The sequence below is a fragment of the Petromyzon marinus genome, chromosome 82, assembly GCF_048934315.1.
Source record: "Petromyzon marinus isolate PM22_M1 ecotype Great Lakes invasive population chromosome 82, UKy_Petmar_22M1.pri1.0, whole genome shotgun sequence".
NCBI classification, from domain to species: Eukaryota; Metazoa; Chordata; class Hyperoartia; order Petromyzontiformes; family Petromyzontidae; genus Petromyzon; species Petromyzon marinus.
In genome coordinates, this window is record NC_133747.1 from 7,643,311 (window position 1) to 7,668,448 (window position 25,138).

Below are 25,138 nucleotides of genomic sequence, written 5' to 3' on the forward strand. Positions count from 1 at the left end.
TGGGGCAAGTGCTGTTAGTAGCGAGTAGCAGCAGAACCACACTCACACGCACAGATACAGCTACCCCAGGTAGCCTCTAGTAGGATGTTGGGGCAAGTGCTGTTAGTAGCGAGTAGCAACAGCACCACACTCACACGCACAGATACAGCTACCCCAGGTAGCCTCTAGTAGGATGTTGGGGCAAGTGCTGTTAGTAGCGAGTAGCAGCAGAACCACACTCACACGCACAGATACAGCTACCCCAGGTAGCCTCTAGTAGGATGTTGGGGCAAGTGCTGTTAGTAGCGAGTAGCAACAGCACCACACTCACACGCACAGATACAGCTACCCCAGGTAGCCTCTAGTAGGATGTTGGGGCAAGTGCTGTTAGCAGCGAGTAGCAGCAGAACCACACTCACACGCACAGATACAGCTACCCCAGGTAGCCTCTAGTAGGATGTTGGGGCAAGTGCTGTTAGTAACGAGTAGCAGCAGAACCACACTCACACGCACAGATACAGCTACCCCAGGTAGCCTCTAGTAGGATGTTGGGGCAAGTGCTGTTAGCAGCGAGTAGCAGCACCACCACACTCACACGCACAGATACAGCTACCCCAGGTAGCCTCTAGTAGGATGTTGGGGCAAGTGCTGTTAGCAGCGAGTAGCAGCAGAACCACACTCACACGCACAGATACAGCTACCCCAGGTAGCCTCTAGTAGGATGTTGGGGCAAGTGCTGTTAGTAACGAGTAGCAACAGCACCACACTCACACGCACAGATACAGCTACTCCAGGTAGCCTCTAGTAGGATGTTGGGGCAAGTGCTGTTAGCAGCAAGTAGCAACAGCACCACACTCACACGCACAGATACAGCTACCCCAGGTAGCCTCTAGTAGGATGTTGGGGCAAGTGCTGTTAGCAGCGAGTAGCAACAGCACCACACTCACACGCACAGATACAGCTACCCCAGGTAGCCTCTAGTAGGATGTTGGGGCAAGTGCTGTTAGTAACGAGTAGCAGCAGAACCACACTCACACGCACAGATACAGCTACCCCAGGTAGCCTCTAGTAGGATGTTGGGGCAAGTGCTGTTAGTAGCGAGTAGCAGCACCACCACACTCACACGCACAGATACAGCTACTCCAGGTAGCCTCTAGTAGGATGTTGGGGCAAGTGCTGTTAGTAACGAGTAGCAGCAGCACCACACTCACACGCACAGATACAGCTACCCCAGGTAGCCTCTAGTAGGATGTTGGGGCAAGTGCTGTTAGTAGCGAGTAGCAGCAGAACCACACTCACACGCACAGATACAGCTACCCCAGGTAGCCTCTAGTAGGATGTTGGGGCAAGTGCTGTTAGTAACGAGTAGCAGCAGAACCACACTCACACGCACAGATACAGCCACCCCAGGTAGCCTCTAGTAGGATGTTGGGGCAAGTGCTGTTAGTAACGAGTAGCAGCAGCACCACACTCACACGCACAGATACAGCTACCCCAGGTAGCCTCTATTAGGATGTTGGGGCAAGTGCTGTTAGTAACGAGTAGCAGCAGCACCACACTCACACGCACAGATACAGCTACCCCAGGTAGCCTCTAGTAGGATGTTGGGGCAAGTGCTGTTAGCAGCGAGTAGCAACAGCACCACACTCACACGCACAGATACAGCTACCCCAGGTAGCCTCTAGTAGGATGTTGGGGCAAGTGCTGTTAGCAGCGAGTAGCAACAGCACCACACTCACACGCACAGATACAGCTACCCCAGGTAGCCTCTAGTAGGATGTTGGGGCAAGTGCTGTTAGCAGCGAGTAGCAACAGCACCACACTCACACGCACAGATACAGCTACCCCAGGTAGCCTCTAGTAGGATGTTGGGGCAAGTGCTGTTAGTAACGAGTAGCCCCAACACCACACTCACACGCACAGATACAGCTACTCCAGGTAGCCTCTAGTAGGATGTTGGGGCAAGTGCTGTTAGCAGCGAGTAGCAACAGCACCACACTCACACGCACAGATACAGCTACCCCAGGTAGCCTCTAGTAGGATGTTGGGGCAAGTGCTGTTAGTAACGAGTAGCAGCAGCACCACACTCACACGCACAGATACAGCTACCCCAGGTAGCCTCTAGTAGGATGTTGGGGCAAGTGCTGTTAGTAACGAGTAGCTGCAGCAATACCAATAAAGGAGGTCACGGGGCTGACCCAGGTGTCACGGGTCGACTGACTGAGATCATTGGCTGATGCACCACCTGTGCCCCCTACTGTGCCAACACTCTACACTACACTATACACTACTACACTAGATTACACACTACACCACACACTACACTATACATTACACTCTACACTATACTACGCACTACACACTACACTATGCATTAGACTACACACTACACACTACACTACACACTACACTACACTATGCACTGGACTACACACTACACTACACACCACTACACACTACAATATACACTACACTGTACACTAGACTACACACTGCACACTACAATATACACTGCACTCTCTACGACACTATACACTACAATACACACTACACCATGCACTAGACTACACACTACACTACCCAGTACAATATACACTACACTGTACACTACACTATACACTACAATATACACTACACTATACACTACACCGTACACTAGACTACACTATACACTACACTATACACTAGTTAATGGGACGCTTCCCAGACCTCTCCGGAACACCCTCACGCCCCCCATTCATTGTTTTGTTCAGAAGGATAGAGCCGGTCACTGTCGTTTGGCAGTCTCCTGCCACCCGAGTAGAGGACTGTCCACCCCTCACGGTGGCAGGAGTCAGAGCCGGTCCACCGGACCCTCCTGAATGCCACAGAGATCCACGCGGTACCGCTCCAGCTCCGGACAAAAGGAGTGGCAGCCTCTCCTCTATTCTTGGTTAATTTGGTAAAGTCACCGCCACGTAGAAGGGAAACAATAAAATAATAAAAATATAAAAACAATAAAATTCTCACGACGTTTCGACTGCAACACAAGAAGCAATCATCATCAGGTGTGAAAACCACAGCAAGAACAATTTCAAATTGTTCTTGCATTCAGGAGGTCCACCGGACCTCCTGAATGCCGCAGAGATCCACGCGGTACCGCTCCAGCTCCGGACAAAAGGAGTGGCAGCCTCTCCTCTATTCTTGGTTAATTTGGTAAAGTCACCACCACGTAGAAGGGAAACAATGAAATAATAAAAATATAAAACAATAAAATTATTGTAACACAATAAAATTGTTATTCTTGGTTCTTTGGGTAAAGTCACCACCACGTAGAAGGGAAACAATAAATTAATAAAAATATAAAACAATAAATTATTATTCTTGGTTCTTTGGGTAAAGTCACCACCACGTTAGAAGGGAAACAATAAAATAATAAAAATATAAAACAATAAAATTATTGTAAAACAATAAAATTGTTATTCTTGGTTCTTTGGGTAAAGTCACCACCACGTAGAAGGGAAACAATAAAATAATAAAAATATAAAACAATAAAATTATTGTAAAACAATAAAATTGTTATTCTTGGTTCTTTGGGTAAAGTCACCACCACGTTAGAAGGGAAACAATAAATTAATAAAAATATAAAACACAATAAAATTCTCACGACGTTTCGACTGCAACACAAGAAGCAATCATCATCATCATCGGGTGTGAAAACCACAGCAAGAACAATTTCAAATTGTTCTTGCTGTGGTTTTCACACCTGATGAAATTTTCTTGCTGTGGTTTTCACACCCGATGATTATTATTGCTTCTTGTGTTGCAGCCGAAACGTCGTGAGGACTCTTCCGCCCTCTCAGCCACAGGGCCGTTTCACCGGTAACCGGACGCCTGGGCCAAGTTGTCATCAACCTTGGGCACGAACTTTCAGCCACGGACTCACTCACCTCGGCGTCCCGAAGCTTCTGAATCACCTCTTCGAAGTGCTTCTGCGGGAGGACCACAAGAGACACCGATCCGCCGTTGGGAGCGTTGGCGGAGCGGAGGAGCAAGTGGCCCGTTAGCATCGGTGCCCGGGAAGGGGACGGGCAAACAGCCTAACACTCACGAGCGCCACCGTCCCCGAGTTACGAACAGCAACACCGTCCCCAGTTACGGACACCACCAACACCCCCCCAGTTACGGACACCACCACCCACACACACTTACGAACACCACCACCCCGAGTTATGAACACCACCACCCACACTTACGAACACCACCACCCCCAGTTACGAACACCACCATCCACACTTACAAACACCACCACCCCCAGCTACGAACAACACCCCCAGTTATGAACACAAACCCTCAATTACGAACACCACCACCCCCAGTTACGAACACCACAACCCCCAGTTACGAACACCACGACCCCCAGTTACGAACACCACCAACTCTTACGATCACCACCACCCCCAGTTACGAACACCACCCCCAGTTACGAACACCACGACCCCCAGTTACGAACACCACCAACTCTTACGAATACCAAAACCCCTGGTTACGAACACCACCCCCAGTTACGAACACCACGACCCCGAGTTATGAACAACACCCTCACTTACGAACACCACCCCCAGTTACGAACACTACCCCCAGTTACGAACACCACCACCCCCAGTTACGAACACCACCCCCAGTTACGAACACCACCCACACACTCACGAACGCCACCACCCCCAGTTACGAACAACACCCCCAGTTATGAACACCACCCACACTTACGAACACCACCCACACTTACGAACACCACCCCCAGTTACGAACACCACCCCCAGTTACGAACACCACCCTCACTTACGAACACCACCCCCAGTTACGAACAACACGACCCCCAGTTATGAACACCACCCCCAGTTACGAACACCACCCCCAGTTACGAACACCACCCCCAGTTACGAACACCACCACCCCGAGTTATGAACAACACCCTCACTTACGAACACCACTCACACTTACGAAAAACTACTATTTTATTGTATAGTGTAGTGTATAGTGTATTTGACATGCAGAGTGTATTGTATAGTGTCTGGTATAGTGTAGTATATAGTGTAGTATATAGTGTAGTGTAGTATATAGTGTATTGTATAGCGTAGTGTATAGTGTAGTATATAGTGTATTGTATAGTGTAGTATATAGTTTAGTATATATTATATTGTATAGTGTATAGTGTAGTATATAGTGTATTGTATAGTGTAGTATATAGTTTAGTATATTATATTGTATAGTGTAGTGTATAGGGTAGTATATAGTGTATTGTATAGTGTAGTATATAGTTTAGTATATATTATATTGTATAGTGTAGTGTATAGTGTAGTGTATAGTGTCTGGTATAGTGTAGTATATATTATATTGTATAGTGTAGTGTATAGTGTAGTGTATAGTGTCTGGTATAGTGTAGTATATATTATATTGTATAGTGTAGTATATAGTGTATTGTATAGTGTTGTATATAGTTTAGTATATATTATATTGTATAGTGTAGTGTATAGTGTAGTGTATAGTGTCTGGTATAGTGTAGTATATAGTGTAGTGTATAGTGTAGTGTATAGTGTAGTATATAGTGTATTGTATAGTGTAGTATATAGTTTAGTATGTATTATATTGTATAGTGTAGTGTATAGTGTAGTATATAGTGTATTGTATAGTGTAGTATATAGTTTAGTATATATTATATTGTATAGTGTAGTGTATAGTGTAGTATATAGTGTATTGTATAGTGTAGTATATAGTTTAGTATATATTATATTGTATAGTGTAATGTATAGTGTAGTATATAGTGTACTGTATAGTGTAGTATATAGTTTAGTATATATTATATTGTATAGTGTAGTGTATAGTGTAGTGTATAGTGTCTGGTATAGTGGAGTATATATTATATTGTATAGTGTAGTGTATAGTGTCTGGTGTAGTGTAGTATATATTATATTGTATAGTGTAGTGTATAGTGTAGTATATAGTGTATTGTATAGTGTTGTATATAGTTTAGTATATATTATATTGTATAGTGTAGTGTATAGTGTAGTGTATAGTGTCTGGTATAGTGTAGTATATAGTGTAGTGTATAGTGTAGTGTATAGTGTAGTGTATATTATATTGTATAGTGTAGTGTATAGTGTAGTATATAGTGTATTGTATAGTGTAGTATATAGTTTAGTATATATATTATATTGTATAATGTAGTGTATAGTGTAGTGTATAGTGTCTGGTATAGTGTAGTATATATTATATTGTATAGTGTAGTGTATAGTGTAGTATATAGTGTATTGTATAGTGTTGTATATAGTTTAGTATATATTATATTATATAGTGCAGTGTATAGTGTAGTGTATAGTGTCTGGTATAGTGTAGTGTATAGTGTAGTGTATAGTGTAGTGTATAGTGTATTGTATAGTGTAGTATATAGTGTAGTGTATAGTTTAGTGTAGTATATAGTGTATTGTATAGTGTAGTATATAGTGTAGTGTATAGTGTAGTGTAGTATATAGTGTATTGTATAGTAATGTGTATAGTGTAGTAGTGTATAGTCTAGTGTATAGTGTAGTGTTTAGTATAGTGTAGTATATAGTGCAGTATATAGTGTATTGTATAGTGTATTGTATAGTGTATTGTATAGTGATGTGTATAGTGTATTCGACATGTATTGTATAGTGTAGTGTGTAGTATAGTAGTGTAGTGTACAGTTTATTGTCTAGTTTAGCGTACAATAGTATGGTGTGTAGTGTAGTGTATAGTGTAGTGTATAGTGTAGTGTATAGTGTAGTTTCATAGTGTAGTGTAGTATATAGTGTAGTTGATGTAAGTGTAGTATAGTAGTGTAGTGTATGGTAGTGTATAATAGTGTATAGTAGTGTAGTGTATAGTGTAAGTGTATAGTAGTGTATAGTAGTGTAGTGTATAGTAGTGTAGTGTATAGTAGTGTAGTGTATAGTGTAGTGTATAGTGTAGTGTATAGTGTAGTGTATAGTGTAGTGTATAGTGTAGTGTATAGTATATAGTGTACAGATTAGTGTACAGCTTAGTCTCGAGTGTAGTGTACAGTGATATTCTACATGTAGTGTATAATAATAATAATAACAACCCCTATGTCACCTGACTATTAGACCACCCTGTATAATAATAATAATAACAACCCCTATGTGTCCTGACTATTAGACCACCCTGTATAATAATAATAATAACAACCCCTATGTGTCCTGACTATTAGACCACCCTGTATAATAATAATAATAATAACAACCCCTATGTGTCCTGACTTTTAGACCACCCTGTATAATAATAATAACAACCCCTATGTGTCCTGACTTTTGGGCCACCCTGTATAATAATAATAACAACCCCTATGTGTCCTGACTATTAGACCACCCTGTATAATAATAATAATAACAACCCCTATGTGTCCTGACTTTTAGACCACCCTGTATAATAATAATAACAACCCCTATGTGTCCTGACTTTTAGACCACCCTGTATAATAATAATAATAACAACCCCTATGTGTCCTGACTTTTGGGCCACCCTGTATGATAATGATGAGCATGAAAACGTACAGACAATCACAACTCACCTTGTCCACGGAAGCGCTGTCACCAAGTCTCTGCGCGTTCACTGTGGAAGATGATTTATTGTTGTTGGAAATGCCATCGGTAAGCCGAATTACACCACACTATACACTACACCATACAATATACACTAATATACACTACACTATACACCACACTATACACTACACTATACAGTACAATACTATACACTACACTATACACTACTACACACTACACTATACACTACAATACTATACAATACACTATACACTACACTACTATACACTACACTATACACAACACTATACACTACTATACTATACACTACACTACTAGACACTACACTACTATACACTACACTATACACTACAATACTATACACTACACTACTATACACTACACTACTATATACTACACTATACACTACACCATACGATATACACTAATATACACTACTATAGGCTACTATACACTACACTTCTAAAAAAATACACTATACTCTACACTACGATACACTATACTACTATACACTACACTATACACTACACTATACACTACAATACTATACACTACACTACTATACACTACACTACTATGTACTACACTATACACTACACTACTACACTACACTATACACTACATTATACACTACACTATACTCTACACTATACACTACACTATACACTACATTATACACTACACTATACAGTACACTATACACTACACTACACTACTACACTATACACTACTACACTATACACTACATTATACACTACACTATACACTACACTATACAATACACTATACACTACACTATACACTACTACACTATACACTACACTATACAATGCACTATACACTACACTATACACTACTACACTATACACTACATTATACACTACACTATAGACTACACTATACACTACATTATACACTACACTATACACTACACTATACACTACTACACTATACTCTACATTATACACTACACTATACACTACATTATACACTACACTATACACTACACTACTACACTACACTATACACTACTACACTATACACTACACTATACACTACACTATACAGTACATTATACACTACACTATGCACTACATTATACACTACACTATACACTACACTATACACTACACTATACACTACTACACTATACACTACACTATATACTACATTATACACTACACTATACACTACACTATACACTACACACTATACTATACACTACACTACACACTATACACTACACTATACACTACACTATACACTAAACTATACACTACACTATACACTACACTATACACTACATTATACACTACACTATACACTACACTATACACTACTACACTATACTCTACATTATACTATACACTACAATATACACTACATTATACACTACACTATACACTACATTATACACTACTACACTATACACTACACTATACACTACACTATACAGTACATTATACACTACACTATGCACTACATTATACACTACACTATACACTACACTATACACTACACTATACACTACTACACTATACAGTACACTATATACTACATTATACACTACACTATACACTACACTATACACTACACACTATACTATACACTACACTACACACTATACACTACACTATACACTACACTATACACTACTACACTAAACTGTACACTACACTATACACTACACTATACACTACATTATACACTACACTATACACTACGCTGTACACTACACTACTACATTACACTATACACTACACTATACACTACACTATACACTACATTATACACTACACTATACACTACATTATACAGTACACTATACACTACACTATACACTACAATACACTACACTATACACTACACTACTATACACTACACTATACACTACACTATACACTACACTATATACTACACTATACATTACACTATACACTACACTATACACGACAATACACTACACACTACACTACTATACACTACACTATACACTACACTATACACTACACTATACACTACTACACTATACACTACACTATACACTACATTATACACTACACTATACACTGCATTATACACTACACTATACACTGCACTATACACTACATTATACACTACACTATACACTACATTATACACTATACACTACACTATACACTACAATACACTACACTATACACTACACACTACACTACTATACACTACACTATATACTACATTATACACTACACTATTCACTACACTATACACTACAATACACTACACTATACACTACACAACTATACACTACACTATACACTACACTATACACTACACTATATACTACACTATACACTACACTATACACTACACTACTATACACTACACTATACACTACACTATATACTACACTATACAATACACTATACACTACACTATACACTACAATATACACTACTATACACTACACTATACACTACAATACACTACGTTTAACACTACACTACTATAATCTACACTATACACTACACTATACACTACACTACACACTACATTATACACTACACTATACACTACACTATACACTACACACGATACACTACACTATACACTACACACTACACTATACACTACACTATACACTACACTATACACTACACTATACACTACAATACATTCCACTACACACTACACTACTATACACTACACTATACACTACACTATAAACTACACTACACTATACACTACTACACTATACACTACACTATACACTACATTATACACTACACTATACACTACATTATACACTACACTATACACTAGACTATACACTACAATACACTACACTATACACTACACACTACACTACTATACACTACACTATATACTACATTATACACTACACTATTCACTACACTATACACTACAATACACTACACTATACACTACACTACCATACACTACACTACTATACACTACACTATACACTACACTATACACTACACTATACACTACTATACATTACACTATACACTACAATACACTACACTATACACTACACTACTATACACTACACTATACATTACACTATACACTACACTATACAGTACACTATACACCACACACTACACTATACGCTACACCACTACACTACTACACTACTATACACTACACTATACACTACACTATACATTACACTACATACTACACTATACACCACTACACTACACACTACACTACTATACACTACACTACACTATACACTACACTACTATACACTACACTACTATACACTACACTATACACTACACTATACACTACTATACACTACACTATAAACTACACTATACACTACTATACACTACACTATACACTACACTATACACTACTATACACTAGACTATACACTACACTATACACTACACTACTATACACTACACTATACACTACACTATACACTACACACTACATTATACACTACACTATACACTACACTATACACTACACTAAACACTACACTACACTATACACTACTATACACTACACTATACACTACTATACACTACACTGTACACTACACTATACACTACACACTACACTACCACAAACAGGTCTGTGAGATTTTAAACGTAGCCGCGCCCAAACCCTCGGAGCCTCACAGGCCGTGGGTGGGGCCTAAAGGCCTCAGCACTTAGCCCGTGCAAGGCCTGAGGCCTCTACCTGGCCTGAGGCCCCTACCTGGCCTGAGGCCTACCTGGCTACCACTGAGGCCGTCTGGCATGAGCACTTGCCCCGTGCTAGGCCTGAGGCCTACCTTGCCTGAGGCCCCTACCTGTCCACCGCTGAGGCCTAGATGGTCTGAGGCCTACCTGTCCACCGCTGAGGCCTTCTGGCCTGAGCACTTGCCCCGTGCAAGGCCTCAGGCCCCATGCTAGGCCTCAGGCCCCTACCTGCCCACCGCTGGGCCTTCTGGCCTCAGCACTTGCCCCGTGCTAGGCCTGAGGCCTACCTGCCCACCGCTGGGCCTTCAGGCCTGACCACTTGCCCCTACCTGGCCAAGGCCCCTACCTTGCCTGAGGCCTACCTGGGCACCGCTGGGCCCTCTCCCTCAGCACTTGCCCCGTGCAAGGCCCTGAGGCCCCTCCCTGTCCTGAGGCCCTTCCTTGTCCTGAGGCCCCTACCTAGTCTGAGGCCCCTCCCTGTCCTGAGGCCCCTACCTGGCCTGAGGCCCCTACCTAGCCCGAGGCCCCTCCCTGTCCTGAGGCCCCTACCTGGCCTGAGGCCCCTCCCTAGCCCGAGGCCCCTCCCTCTCCTGAGGCCCCTACCTGGCCTGAGGCCCCTCCCTCTCCTGAGGCCCCTACCTGGCCCGAGGCCCCTACCTGGCCTGAGGCCCCTCCCTCTCCTGAGGCCCCTACCTAGCCTGAGGCCCCTCCCTGTCCTTAGGCCCCTACCTGTCCCGAGGCCCCTACCTAGCCTGAGGCCCCTACCTAGCCTGAGGCCCCTCCCTGTCCTGAGGCCCCTACCTAGCCTGAGGCCCCTACCTGGCCTGAGGCCCCTACCTAGCCTGAGGCCCCTACCTAGCCTGAGGCCCCTCCCTCTCCTGAGGCCCCTACCTAGCCTGAGGCCCCTACCTGGCCTGAGGCCCCTACCTAGCCTGAGGCCCCTACCTAGCCTGAGGCCCCTACCTAGCCTGAGGCCCCTACCTAGCCTGAGGCCCCTCCCTGTCCTGAGGCCCCTACCTAGCCTGAGGCCCCTCCCTGTCCTGAGGCCCCTACCTAGCCTGACGCCCCTCCCTCTCCTGAGGCCCCTACCTAGCCTGAGGCCCCTACCTGGCCTGAGGCCCTCCCTGTCCTGAGGCCCCTACCTAGCCTGAGGCCCCTCCCTCTCCTGAGGCCCCTACCTAGCTTGAGGCCCCTCCCTGGCCCGAGGCCCCTCCCTGTCCTGAGGCCCCTCCCTGTCCCGAGGCCCCTACCTAGCCTGAGGCCCCTACCTAGCCTGAGGCCCCTACCTAGCCCGAGGCCCCTACCTAGCCTGAGGCCCCTACCTAGCCTGAGGCCCCTACCTAGCCTGAGGCCCCTCCCTGTCCTGAGGCCCCTCCCTGTCCTGAGGCCCCTACCTAGCCTGAGGCCCCTACCTAGCCTGAGGCCCCTACCTAGCCTGAGGCCCCTACCTAGCCTGAGGCCCCTACCTAGCCTGAGGCCCTCTCCCTGTCCCGAGGCCCCTCCCTGTCCTGAGGCCCCTACCTAGCCTGAGGCCCTCCCTGTCCTGAGGCCCCTACCTGGCCTGAGGCCCCTACCTAGACTGAGGCCCTCCCTGTCCTGAGGCCCCTACCTAGCCTGAGGCCCCTACCTAGCCCGAGGCCCCTACCTAGCCTGAGGCCCTCCCTGTCCTGAGGCCCCTACCTAGCCTGAGGCCCCTACCTAGCCCGAGGCCCCTACCTAGCCTGAGGCCCCTACCTAGCCTGAGGCCCCTTCCTAGCCTGAGGCCCCTACCTAGCCCGAGGCCCCTACCTATCCCGAGGCCCCTACCTAGCCTGAGGCCCCTCCCTGTCCTGAGGCCCCTCCCTAGCCCGAGGCCCCTACCTGGCCCGAGGCCCCTACCTAGCCTGAGGCCCCTACCTAGCCTGAGGCCCCTATCTAGCCTGAGGCCCCTACCTGGCCTGAGGCCCCTATCTAGCCTGAGGCCCCTACCTAGCCTGAGGCCCCTACCTAGCCTGAGGCCCCTCCCTCTCCTGAGGCCCCTCCCTGTCCCGAGGCCCCTACCTAGCCCGAGGCCCCTACCTAGCCTGAGGCCCCTATCTAGCCTGAGGCCCCTACCTGGCCTGAGGCCCCTATCTAGCCTGAGGCCCCTACCTGGCCTGAGGCCCCTATCTAGCCTGAAGACCCTACCTAGCCTGAGGCCCCTACCTAGGCTGAGGCCCCTCCCTCTCCTGAGGCCCCTCCCTGTCCCGAGGCCCCTACCTAGCCTGAGGCCCCTACCTAGCCTGAGGCCCCTCCCTCTCCTGAGGCCCCTACCTGACCCGAGGCCCCTACCTGGCCTGAGGCCCCTCACTCTCCTGAGGCCCCTACCTAGCCTGAGGCCCCTACCTAGCCTGAGGCCCCTCCCTGTCCTGAGGCCCCTACCTAGCCTGAGGCCCCTACCTAGCCTGAGGCCCCTACCTAGCCTGAGGCCCCTCCCTCTCCTGAGGCCCCTACCTAGCCTGAGGCCCCTTCCTAGCCTGAGGCCCCTACCTAGCCTGAGGCCCCTACCTAGCCTGAGGCCCCTCCCTGTCCTGAGGCCCCTACCTAGCCTGAGGCCCTCTCCCTGGCCCGAGGCCCCTACCTGGCCTGAGGCCCCTACCTAGCCTGAGGCCCCTCCCTCGCCCGAGGCCCCTCCCTGTCCTGAGGCCCCTACCTAGCCCGAGGCCCCTCCCTCTCCTGAGGCCCCTCCCTCTCCTGAGGCCCTCTCCCTCTCCTGAGGCCCCTAACTAGCCTGAGGCCCCTCTCCCTGTCCTGAGGCCCTCTCCCTGGCCCGAGGCCCCTACCTGGCGAGTGCCGGGCCTTCTGCCTGAGGAGTCCGGCGAGCGCCTGGAAGGAGGCCATGTTTCCTGGGCACGACTTGAGGCCGCATTCGTTGTGGCACAGACGGAAGACCGGCACCTGGAGGTGGGTCCACGTGGAGCGGCCCTGACTGTGTCGCCAGCAGCGGTTGAACACGATGAACGCCAACACATCGCCTGTGTGTGTGTGTGTGTGGAGGGGTTAATGTATAGTGTAGTAGTGTATAGTGTAGTGTATAGTGTAGTGTATAGTGTAGTGTATAGTGTAGTGTGTAGTGTAGTGTATAGTGTAGTGTATAGTGTAGTAGTGTGTAGTGTAGTGTGTAGTGTAGTAGTGTATAGTGTAGTAGTGTATAGTGTAGTAGTGTAGTGTGTAGTGTAGTAGTGTAGTGTATAGTGTAGTGTATAGTGTAGTGTAGTAGTGTATAGTGTAGTGTATAGTGTAGTAGTGTGTAGTGTAGTGGGTAGTGTAGTTTATAGTAGTGTAGTGTATAGTGTAGTGTATAGTGTAGTGTGTAGTGTAGTGTATAGTGTAGTGTGTAGTGTAGTGTATAGTGTAGTAGTGTAGTGTATAGTGTAGTGTATAGTGTAGTAGTGTATAGTGTAGTAGTGTATAGTGTAGTAGTGTGTAGTGTAGTAGTGTATAGTGTAGTAGTGTACTAGTGTATAGTGTATAGTAGTGTAGTAGTGTATAGTGAAGTGTATAGTGTAGTGTATAGTGTAGTGTATAGTGTAGTAGTGTGTAGTGTAGTGTGTAGTGTAGTAGTGTATAGTGTAGTAGTGTATAGTGTAGTGTGTAGTAGTGTATAGTGTAGTGTATAGTGTAGTGTGTAGTGTAGTGTATAGTGTAGTGTATAGTGTAGTGTATAGTGTAGTAGTGTGTAGTGTAGTAGTGTATAGTGTAGTAGTGTGTAGTGTAGTAGTGTATAGTGTAGTAGTGTGTAGTGTAGTGTGTAGTGTATAGTGTAGTGTATAGTGTAGTGTGTAATGTAGTGTATAGTGTAGTGTAGTAGTGTAGTGTATAGTGTATAGTAGTGTAGTGTATAGTAGTGTAGTGTATAGTGTAGTGTATAGTGTAGTGTATAGTGTAGTAGTGTAGTGTATAATGTAGTGTATAGTGTAGTGTATAGTGTAGTAGTGTAGTGTGTAGTGTAGTGTAGTAGTGTATAGTGTAGTGGTTATAGTAGTAGTAGTAGTGTATAGTGTAGTGTATAGTGTAGTGTATAGTGTAGTGTAGTGTATAGTGTAGTGTATAGTGTAGTGTGTAGTTTAGTAGTGTATAGTGTAGTGTATAGTGTAGTAGTGTATAGTGTAGTAGTGTATAGTGTAGTGTAGTGTATAGTGTAGTGTATAGTGTAGTAGTGTATAGTGTAGTAGTGTATAGTGTAGTGTATAGTGTAGTGTAGTGTATAGTGTAGTGTATAGTGTAGTGTAGTAGTGTATAGTTTAGTGTATAGTGTAGTGTATAGTGTAGTGTATAGTGTAGTGTATGGTGTAGTGTATAGTGTAGTGTATAGTGTAGTAGTGTATAGTGTAGTGTATAGTGTAGTGTATAGTGTAGTGTAGTAGTGTATAGTTTAGTGTATAGTGTAGTGTATAGTGTAGTGTGTAGTGTATAGTGTAGTGTATAGTGTAGTGTATAGTGTAGTAGTGTATAGTGTAGTGTAAAGTGTAGTGTAAAGTGTAGTGTATAGTGTAGTGTATAGTGTAGTGTATAGTGTAGTGTATAGTGTAGTGTGTAGTGTATAGTGTAGTGTATAGTGTAGTGTATAGTGTAGTAGTTTATAGTGTAGTGTATAGTGTAGTGTAGTAGTGTATAGTTTAGTGTGTAGTGTAGTGTATAGTGTAGTGTAGTAGTGTATAGTTTAGTGTATAGTGTAGTGTATAGTGTAGTGTATAGTGTAGTGTATAGTGTAGTGTATAGTAGTGTATAGTGTAGTGTATAGTGTAGTAGTGTATAGTGTAGTGTATAGTGTAGTAGTGTATAGTGTAGAAGTGCATAGTGTAGTGTATAGTATAGTGTATAGTGTAGTGTATAGTGTAGTGTATAGTGTAGTGTGTAGTGTATAGTGTAGTGTATAGTCTAGTGTATAGTGTAGTAGTGTATAGTAGTGTAGTGTATAGTGTAGTGTAGTGTATAGTGTAGTGTATAGTGTAGTAGTGTATAGTGTAGTAGTGTATAGTGTAGTGTAGTGTATAGTGTAGTGTATAGTCTAGTGTATAGTGTAGTGTATAGTGTAGTAGTGTATAGTGTAGTGTAGTGTATAGTGTAGTGTAGTAGTGTATAGTGTAGTGTATAGTGTAGTGTATAGTGTAGTGTATAGTGTAGTAGTGTATAGTGTAGTGTATAGTGTATAGTAGTGTAGTGTATAGTGTAGTGTATAGTGGAGTGGGTATAGTAGTGTATAGTAGTGTAGTGTATAGTGTAGTGTATAGTGTATAGTAGTGTAGTTTATAGTGTAGTGGGTATAGTAGTGTATAGTAGTGTAGTGTATAGTGTAGTGTATAGTGTATAGTAGTGTAGTGTATAGTGTAGTGTATAGTGTAGTGGGTATAGTAGTGTATAGTAGTGTAGTGTATAGTGTAGTGTATAGTGTAGTAGTGTGTAGTGTAGTGTATAGTGTAGTAGGGTATAGTGTAGTGTATAGTGTAGTGGGTAGTGTAGTGTATAGTGTAGTGTATAGTGTAGTGTATAGTGTAGTGGGTAGTGTAGTGTATAGTGTAGTGTATAGTGTAGTAGTGTATAGTGTAGTGTATAGTGTAGTGTGTAGTGTAGTGTATAGTGTAGTGTATAGTGTAGTAGTGTAGTATAGTGTAGTGTATAGTGTAGTGTATAGTGTAGTGTATAGTGTAGTAGTGTGTAGTGTAGTGTATAGTGTAGTGTATAGTGTAGTAGTGTAGTGTATAGTGTAGTGTATAGTGTAGTAGTGTATAGTGTAGTAGTGTATAGTGTAGTGTATAGTGTAGTATATAGTGTATAGTGTAGTGTATAGTGTAGTGTAGTGTATAGTGTAGTGGGTAGTGTAGTGGGTAGTGTAGTTTATAGTAGTGTAGTGTATAGTGTAGTGTATAGTGTAGTGTATAGTGTAGTAGTGTATAGTGTAGTAGTGTATAGTGTAGTAGTGTATAGTGTAGTAGTGTATAGTGTAGTAGTGTATAGTGTAGTAGTGTATAGTGTAATGTAGTGTATAGTGTAGTGTATAGTGTAGTAGTGTATAGTGTAGTAGTGTAGTGTATAGTGTAGTGTGTAGTGTAGTGTATAGTGTAGTGTATAGTGTAGTGTAGTAGTGTATAGTTTAGTGTATAGTGTAGTGTATAGTGTAGTGTATAGTGTAGTGTATGGTGTAGTGTATAGTGTAGTGTTATAGTGTAGTAGTGTATAGTGTAGTGGTGTATAGTGTAGTAGTGTATAGTGTAGTGTATAGTATAGTGTATAGTGTAGTGTATAGTGTAGTGTATAGTGTAGTGTGTAGTGTATAGTGTAGTGTATAGTGTAGTGTATAGTGTAGTGTATAGTGTAGTGTGTAGTGTGTAGTGTAGTGTGTAGTGTAGTGTATAGTGTAGTGTATAGTATAGTGTATAGTGTAGTGTATAGTGTAGTGTAGTGTATAGTGTAGTGTATAGTATAGTGTATAGTGTAGTGTATAGTGTAGTGTATAGTGTAGTGTATAGTGTAGTGTAGTAGTGTAGTGTATAGTGTAGTGTATAGTAGTGTAGTGTATAGTGTAGTGTATAGTAGTGTATAGTGTAGTGTATAGTGTAGTGTATAGTGTAGTGTATAGTAGTGTATAGTGTAGTGTATAGTAGTGTAGTGTATAGTGTAGTGTATAGTGTAGTGTATAGTGTATAGTAGTGTAGTGTATAGTGTAGTGTATAGTAGTGTAGTGTATAGTGTAGTGTATAGTGTAGTGTATAGTGTAGTGTATAGTAGTGTAGTGTATAGTGTAGTGTATAGTGTAGTGTATAGTAGTGTAGTGTATAGTAGTGTAGTGTGTAGTGTAGTGTATAGTGTAGTGGGTATAGTAGTGTATAGTAGTGTAGTGTATATTGTAGTGTATAGTGTAGTGTGTCTGTGTGTGTGTGTGTCTGTGAGTGTGTCTGTGTGTGTGTGTCTGTGTGTGTTTGTGTGTGTGTTTCTGTGTGTGTGTCTGTCTGTGTGTGTGTCTGTGTGTGTGTATGTGTGTGTCATCTGTGTGTGTGTGTCTGTGTGTGTCTGTGTGTGTGTGTCTGTGTGTGTGTGTCTGTGTGTCTGTGTCTGTGTGTGTGTGTCTGTGTGTCTGTGTGTGTCTGTGTGTGTGTGTCTGTCTGTATGTGTGTGTGTCTGTGTGTGTGTCTGTGTGTCCGTGTGTCTGTGTGTGTCTGTGTGTGGTTCGTCGCACCGTATCTGATGCTTGCGTTTTCCAACTCCATCAAGGTACGAGCGGAGGGGTAAATGTAGACCAGATGCCCCTCCACATCTTCACTGTCAGCCAGACCTCCTCCTGCACCTCCTCCAACTCCACCTCCTCCACCACCTTCACCACCATCACCTCCTCCACCTCCTCCGACACGCCTCAGCACGATGTTGTTGCGTGCCAAGAGGTTCTCGAACGTCGAGTGGAAGTTCCCAAACCCTTGGCGGAAGACTGCACACACGAATCGCAATGTGACCTGACTTTTAGACCACCCTGTATAATAATAATAATAACAACCCCTATGTGTCCTGACTTTTAGACCACCCTGTATAATAATAATAATAACCCCTATGTGTCCTGACTTTTAGACCACCCTGTATAATAATAATAACAACCCCTATGTGTCCTGACTTTTAGACCACCCTGTATAATAATAATAATAACCCCTATGTGTCCTGACTTTTAGACCACCCTGTATAATAATAATAACAACCCCTATGTGTCCTGACTTTTAGACCACCCTGTATAATAATAATAATAACCCCTATGTGTCCTGACTTTTAGACCACCCTGTATAATAATAATAACAACCCCTATGTGTCCTGACTATTAGACCACCCTGTATAATAATAATAATAACAACCCCTATGTATCCTGACTATTAGACCACCCTGTATAATAATAATAATAACAACCCCTATGTGACCTGACTATTAGACCACCCTGTATAATAATAATAATAACCCCTATGTGTCCTGACTATTAGACCACCCTGTATAATAATAATAACAACCCCTATGTGTCCTGACTTTTACACCACCCTGTATAATAATAATAATAATAACCCCTATGTGTCCTGACTTTTACACCACCCTGTATAATAATAACAACCCCTATGTGTCCTGACTTTTACACCACCCTGTATAATAATAATAATAACAACCCCTATGTGTCCTGACTATTAGACCACCCTGTATAATAATAATAATAACAACCCCTATGTGTCCTGACTTTTAGACCACCCTGTATAATAATAATAATAACAACCCCTATGTGTCCTGACTTTTAGACCACCCTGTATAATAATAATAACAACAACCCCTATGTGTCCTGACTTTTAGACCACCCTGTATAATAATAATAACAACCCCTATGTGTCCTGACCTTTAGACCACCCTGTATAATAATAATAATAACAACCCCTATGTGTCCTGACTATTAGACCACCCTGTATAATAATAATAATAACAACCCCTATGTGTCCTGACTATTAGACCACCCTGTATAATAATAATAATAATAACAACCCCTATGTGTCCTGACTTTTAGACCACCCTGTATAATAATAATAACAACCCCTATGTGTCCTGACTATTAGACCACCCTGTATAATAATAATAACAACCCCTATGTCACCTGACTATTAGACCACCCTGTATAATAATAATAACAACCCCTATGTGTCCTGACTTTTACACCACCCTGTATAATAATAATAATAATAACCCCTATGTGTCCTGACTTTTAGACCACCCTGTATAATAATAACAACCCCTATGTGTCCTGACTTTTAGACCACCCTGTATAATAATAATAATAACAACCCCTATGTGTCCTGACTATTAGACCACCCTGTATAATAATAATAATAACAACCCCTATGTGTCCTGACTTTTAGACCACCCTGTACAATAATAATAATAACAACCCCTATGTGTCCTGACTTTTAGACCACCCTGTATAATAATAATAACAACAACCCCTATGTGTCCTGACTTTTAGACCACCCTGTATAATAATAATAATAATAATAACAACCCCTATGTGTCCTGACCTTTAGACCACCCTGTATAATAATAATAATAACAACCCCTATGTGTCCTGACTATTAGACCACCCTGTATAATAATAATAATAATAACAACCCCTATGTGTCCTGACTATTAGACCACCCTGTATAATAATAATAATAATAACAACCCCTATGTGTCCTGACTTTTAGACCACCCTGTATAATAATAATAACAACCCCTATGTGTCCTGACTATTAGACCACCCTGTATAATAATAATAACAACCCCTATGTCACCTGACTATTAGACCACCCTGTATAATAATAATAACAACCCCTATGTGTCCTGACTTTTAGACCACCCTGTATAATAATAATAATAACAACCCCTATGTGTCCTGACTTTTAGACCACCCTGTATAATAATAACAACCCCTATGTGTCCTGACTTTTAGACCACCCTGTATAATAATAATAACCCCTATGTGTCCTGACTTTTAGACCACCCTGTATAATAATAATAACAACAACCCCTATGTGTCCTGACTTTTAGACCACCCTGTATAATAATAATAATAACAACCCCTATGTGTCCTGACCTTTAGACCACCCTGTATAATAATAATAATAACAACCCCTATGTGTCCTGACTATTAGACCACCCTGTATAATAATAATAATAACAACCCCTATGTGTCCTGACTATTAGACCACCCTGTATAATAATAATAATAATAACAACCCCTATGTGTCCTGACTTTTAGACCACCCTGTATAATAATAATAACAACCCCTATGTGTCCTGACTATTAGACCACCCTGTATAATAATAATAACAACCCCTATGTGACCTGACTTTTAGACCACCCTGTATAATAATAATAATAACAACCCCTATGTCACCTGACTATTAGACCACCCTGTATAATAATAATAACAACCCCTATGTGTCCTGACTTTTAGACCACCCTGTATAATAATAATAATAACAACCCCTATGTGTCCTGACTTTTAGACCACCCTGTATAATAATAACAACCCCTATGTGTCCTGACTTTTAGACCACCCTGTATAATAATAATAATAACCCCTATGTGTCCTGACTATTAGACCACCCTGTATAATAATAATAATAACCCCTATGTGTCCTGACTTTTAGACCACCCTGTATAATAATAATAATAACCCCTATGTGTCCTGACTTTTAGACCACCCTGTATGATAATAATAATAACCCCTATGTGTCCTGACTATTAGACCACCCTGTATAATAATAATAATAACAACCCCTATGTGTCCTGACTTTTAGACCACCCTGTATAATAATAATAATAACCCCTATGTGTCCTGACTTTTAGACCACCCTGTATAACAACAATAATAACAACCCCTATGTGTCCTGACTATTAGACCACCCTGTATAATAATAATAATAACAACCCCTATGTGACCTGACTTTTAGACCACCCTGTATAACAACAATAATAACAACCCCTATGTGTCCTGACTATTAGACCACCCTGTATAATAATAATAATAACAACCCCTATGTGTTCTGACTTTTAGACCACCCTGTATAATAATAATAATAACAACCCCTATGTGAACTGACTTTTAGACCACCCTGTATAATAATAATAACAACCCCTATGTGTCCTGACTATTAGACCACCCTGTATAATAATAATAATAACCCCTATGTGTCCTGACTATTAGACCACCCTGTATAATAATAATAATAACCCCTATGTGTCCTGACTTTTAGACCACCCTGTATAATAATAATAACAACCCCTATGTGTCCTGACTATTAGACCACCCTGTATAATAATAATAACAACCCCTATGTATCCTGACTATTAGACCACCCTGTATAATAATAATAATAATAACCCCAATGTATCCTGACTATTAGACCACCCTGTATAATAATAATAATAACAACCCCTACGTGTCCTGACTATTAGACCACCCTGTATAATAATAATAATAACAACCCCTATGCGTCCTGACTATTAGACCACCCTGTATAATAATAATAACCCCTATGTGTCCTGACTTTTAGACCACCCTGTATAATAATAATAACAACCCCTATGTGTCCTGACTTTTAGACCACCCTGTATAATAATAATAATAACAACCCCTATGTGTCCTGACTTTTAGACCACCCTGTATAATAATAATAATAACCCCTATGTGTCCTGACTATTAGACCACCCTGTATAATAATAATAATAACAACCCCTATGTGTCCTGACTTTTAGACCACCCTGTATAATAATAATAATAACCCCTATGTGTCCTGACTTTTAGACCACCCTGTATAATAATAATAACAACCCCTATGTGTCCTGACTTTTAGACCACCCTGTATAATAATAATAACAACCCCTATGTGTCCTGACTATTAGACCACCATGTATAATAATAATAACAACCCCTATGTGACCTGACTATTAGACCACCCTGTATTATAATAATAATAACAACCCCTATGTGTCCTGACTATTAGACCACCCTGTATAATAATAATAATAATAACCCCTATGTGTCCTGCCTTTTAGACCACCCTGTATAATAATAATAATAACCCCTATGTGACCTGACTATTAGACCACCCTGTATAATAATAATAATAACAACCCCTATGTGTCCTGACTTTTAGACCACCCTGTATAATAATAATAACAACCCCTATGTCACCTGACTATTAGACCACCCTGTATAATAATAATAATAACAACCCCTATGTGTCCTGACTATTAGACCACCCTGTATAATAATAATAATAACAACCCCTATGTGTCCTGACTATTAGACCACCCTGTATAATAATAACAACCCCTATGTGTCCTAACTATTAGACCACCCTGTATAATAATAACAACCCCTATGTGTCCTGACTTTTAGACCACCCTGTATAATAATAATAACAACCCCTATGTGTCCTGACTTTTAGACCACCCTGTATAATAATAATAATAACCCCTATGTGTCCTGACTATTAGACCACCCTGTATAATAATAATAATAACAACCCCTATGTGTCCTGAGTATTAGACCACCCTGTATAATAATAATAACAACCCCTATGTGTCCTGACTATTAGACCACCCTGTATAATAATAATAATAACAACCCCTATGTGTCCTGACTATTAGACCACCCTGTATAATAATAACAACCCCTATGTGTCCTGACTTTTAGACCACCCTGTATAATAATAATAACAACCCCTATGTGTCCTGACTTTTAGACCACCCTGTATAATAATAATAATAACAACCCCTATGTGTCCTGACTTTTAGACCACCCTGTATAATAATAATAACAACCCCTATGTATCCTGACTTTTAGACCACCCTGTATAATAATAATAACAACCCTTATATGTCCTGACTATTAGACCACCCTGTATAATAATAATAATAATAACCCCTATGTGTCCTGACTTTTAGACCACCTTGTATAATAATAATAACAACCCCTATGTGACCTGACTATTAGACCACCCTGTATAATAATAATAATAACCCCTATGTGTCCTGACTTTTAGACCACCCTGTATAATAATAATAATAATAACCCCTATGTGTCCTGACTATTAGACCACCCTGTATAATAATAATAACAACCCCTATGTGTCCTGACTTTTAGACCACCCTGTATAATAATAATAATAACCCCTATGTGTCCTGACTTTTAGACCACCCTGTATAATAATAATAATAACAACCCCTATGTGTCCTGACTTTTAGACCACCCTGTATAATAATAATAACAACCCCTATGTGTCCTGACTATTAGACCACCCTGTATAATAATAATAACAACCCCTATTTGTCCTGACTATTAGACCACCCTGTATAATAATAATAATAACCCCTATGTGTCCTGACTATTAGACCACCCTGTATAATAATAACCCCTATGTATCCTGACTTTTAGACCACCCTGTATAATAATAATAACAACCCCTATGTGTCCTGACTATTAAACCACCCTGTATAATAATAATAATAACAACCCCTATGTGACCTGACTTTTAGACCACCCTGTATAATAATAATAATAACAACCCCTATGTGTCCTGACTATTAGACCACCCTGTATAATAATAATAACAACAACCCCTATGTGTCCTGACTTTTAGACCACCCTGTATAATAATAATAACAACCCCTATGTGCCCTGACTTTTAGACCACCCTGTATAATAATAATAATAACAACCCCTATGTGTCCTGACTATTAAACCACCCTGTATAATAATAATAACAACCCCTATGTGTCCTGACTTTTAGACCACCCTGTATAATAATAATAATAACAACCCCTATGTGTCCTGACTATTAGACCACCCTGTATAATAATAATAATAACAACCCCTATGTGTCCTGACTATTAGACCACCCTGTATAATAATAATAATAACCCCTATGTGACCTGACTATTAGACCACCCTGTATAACAATAATAACAACCCCTATGTGTCCTGACTTTTAGACCACCCTGTATAATAATAATAACAACCCCTATGTGTCCTGACTTTTAGACCACTCTGTATAATAATAATAATAACAACCCCTATGAGTCCTGACTATTAGACCACCCTGTATAATAATAATAATAACCCCTATGTATCCTGACTATTAGACCACCCTGTATAATAATAATAACAACCCCTATGTGTCCTGACTATTAGACCACCCTGTATAATAATAATAATAACAACCCCTATGTGTCCTGACTTTTAGACCACCCTGTATAATAATAATAACAACAACCCCTATGTGTCCTGACTATTAGACCACCCTGTATAATAATAATAATAATAACAACCCCTATGTGTCCTGACTATTAGA

At 41.6% G+C, this 25,138-nt stretch overlaps 1 protein-coding gene across 1 annotated transcript in view; it reads right to left on the reverse strand.

The window, feature by feature from the left end:
- Window positions 1-25,138, reverse strand: part of LOC142907746 (uncharacterized) — a 152,704-nt gene that overhangs the window by 122,703 nt on the left and 4,863 nt on the right. Inside the window, exons 2-5 of the mRNA XM_076057470.1 lie at window positions 18,465-18,710; window positions 14,071-14,262; window positions 7,571-7,611; window positions 3,909-3,950 (exon numbers count right to left, since the gene is read on the reverse strand). Coding sequence (XP_075913585.1) covers window positions 3,909-3,950; window positions 7,571-7,611; window positions 14,071-14,262; window positions 18,465-18,710 — 521 coding nt within the window. The remainder of the gene's footprint in view (window positions 1-3,908; window positions 3,951-7,570; window positions 7,612-14,070; window positions 14,263-18,464; window positions 18,711-25,138) is intronic.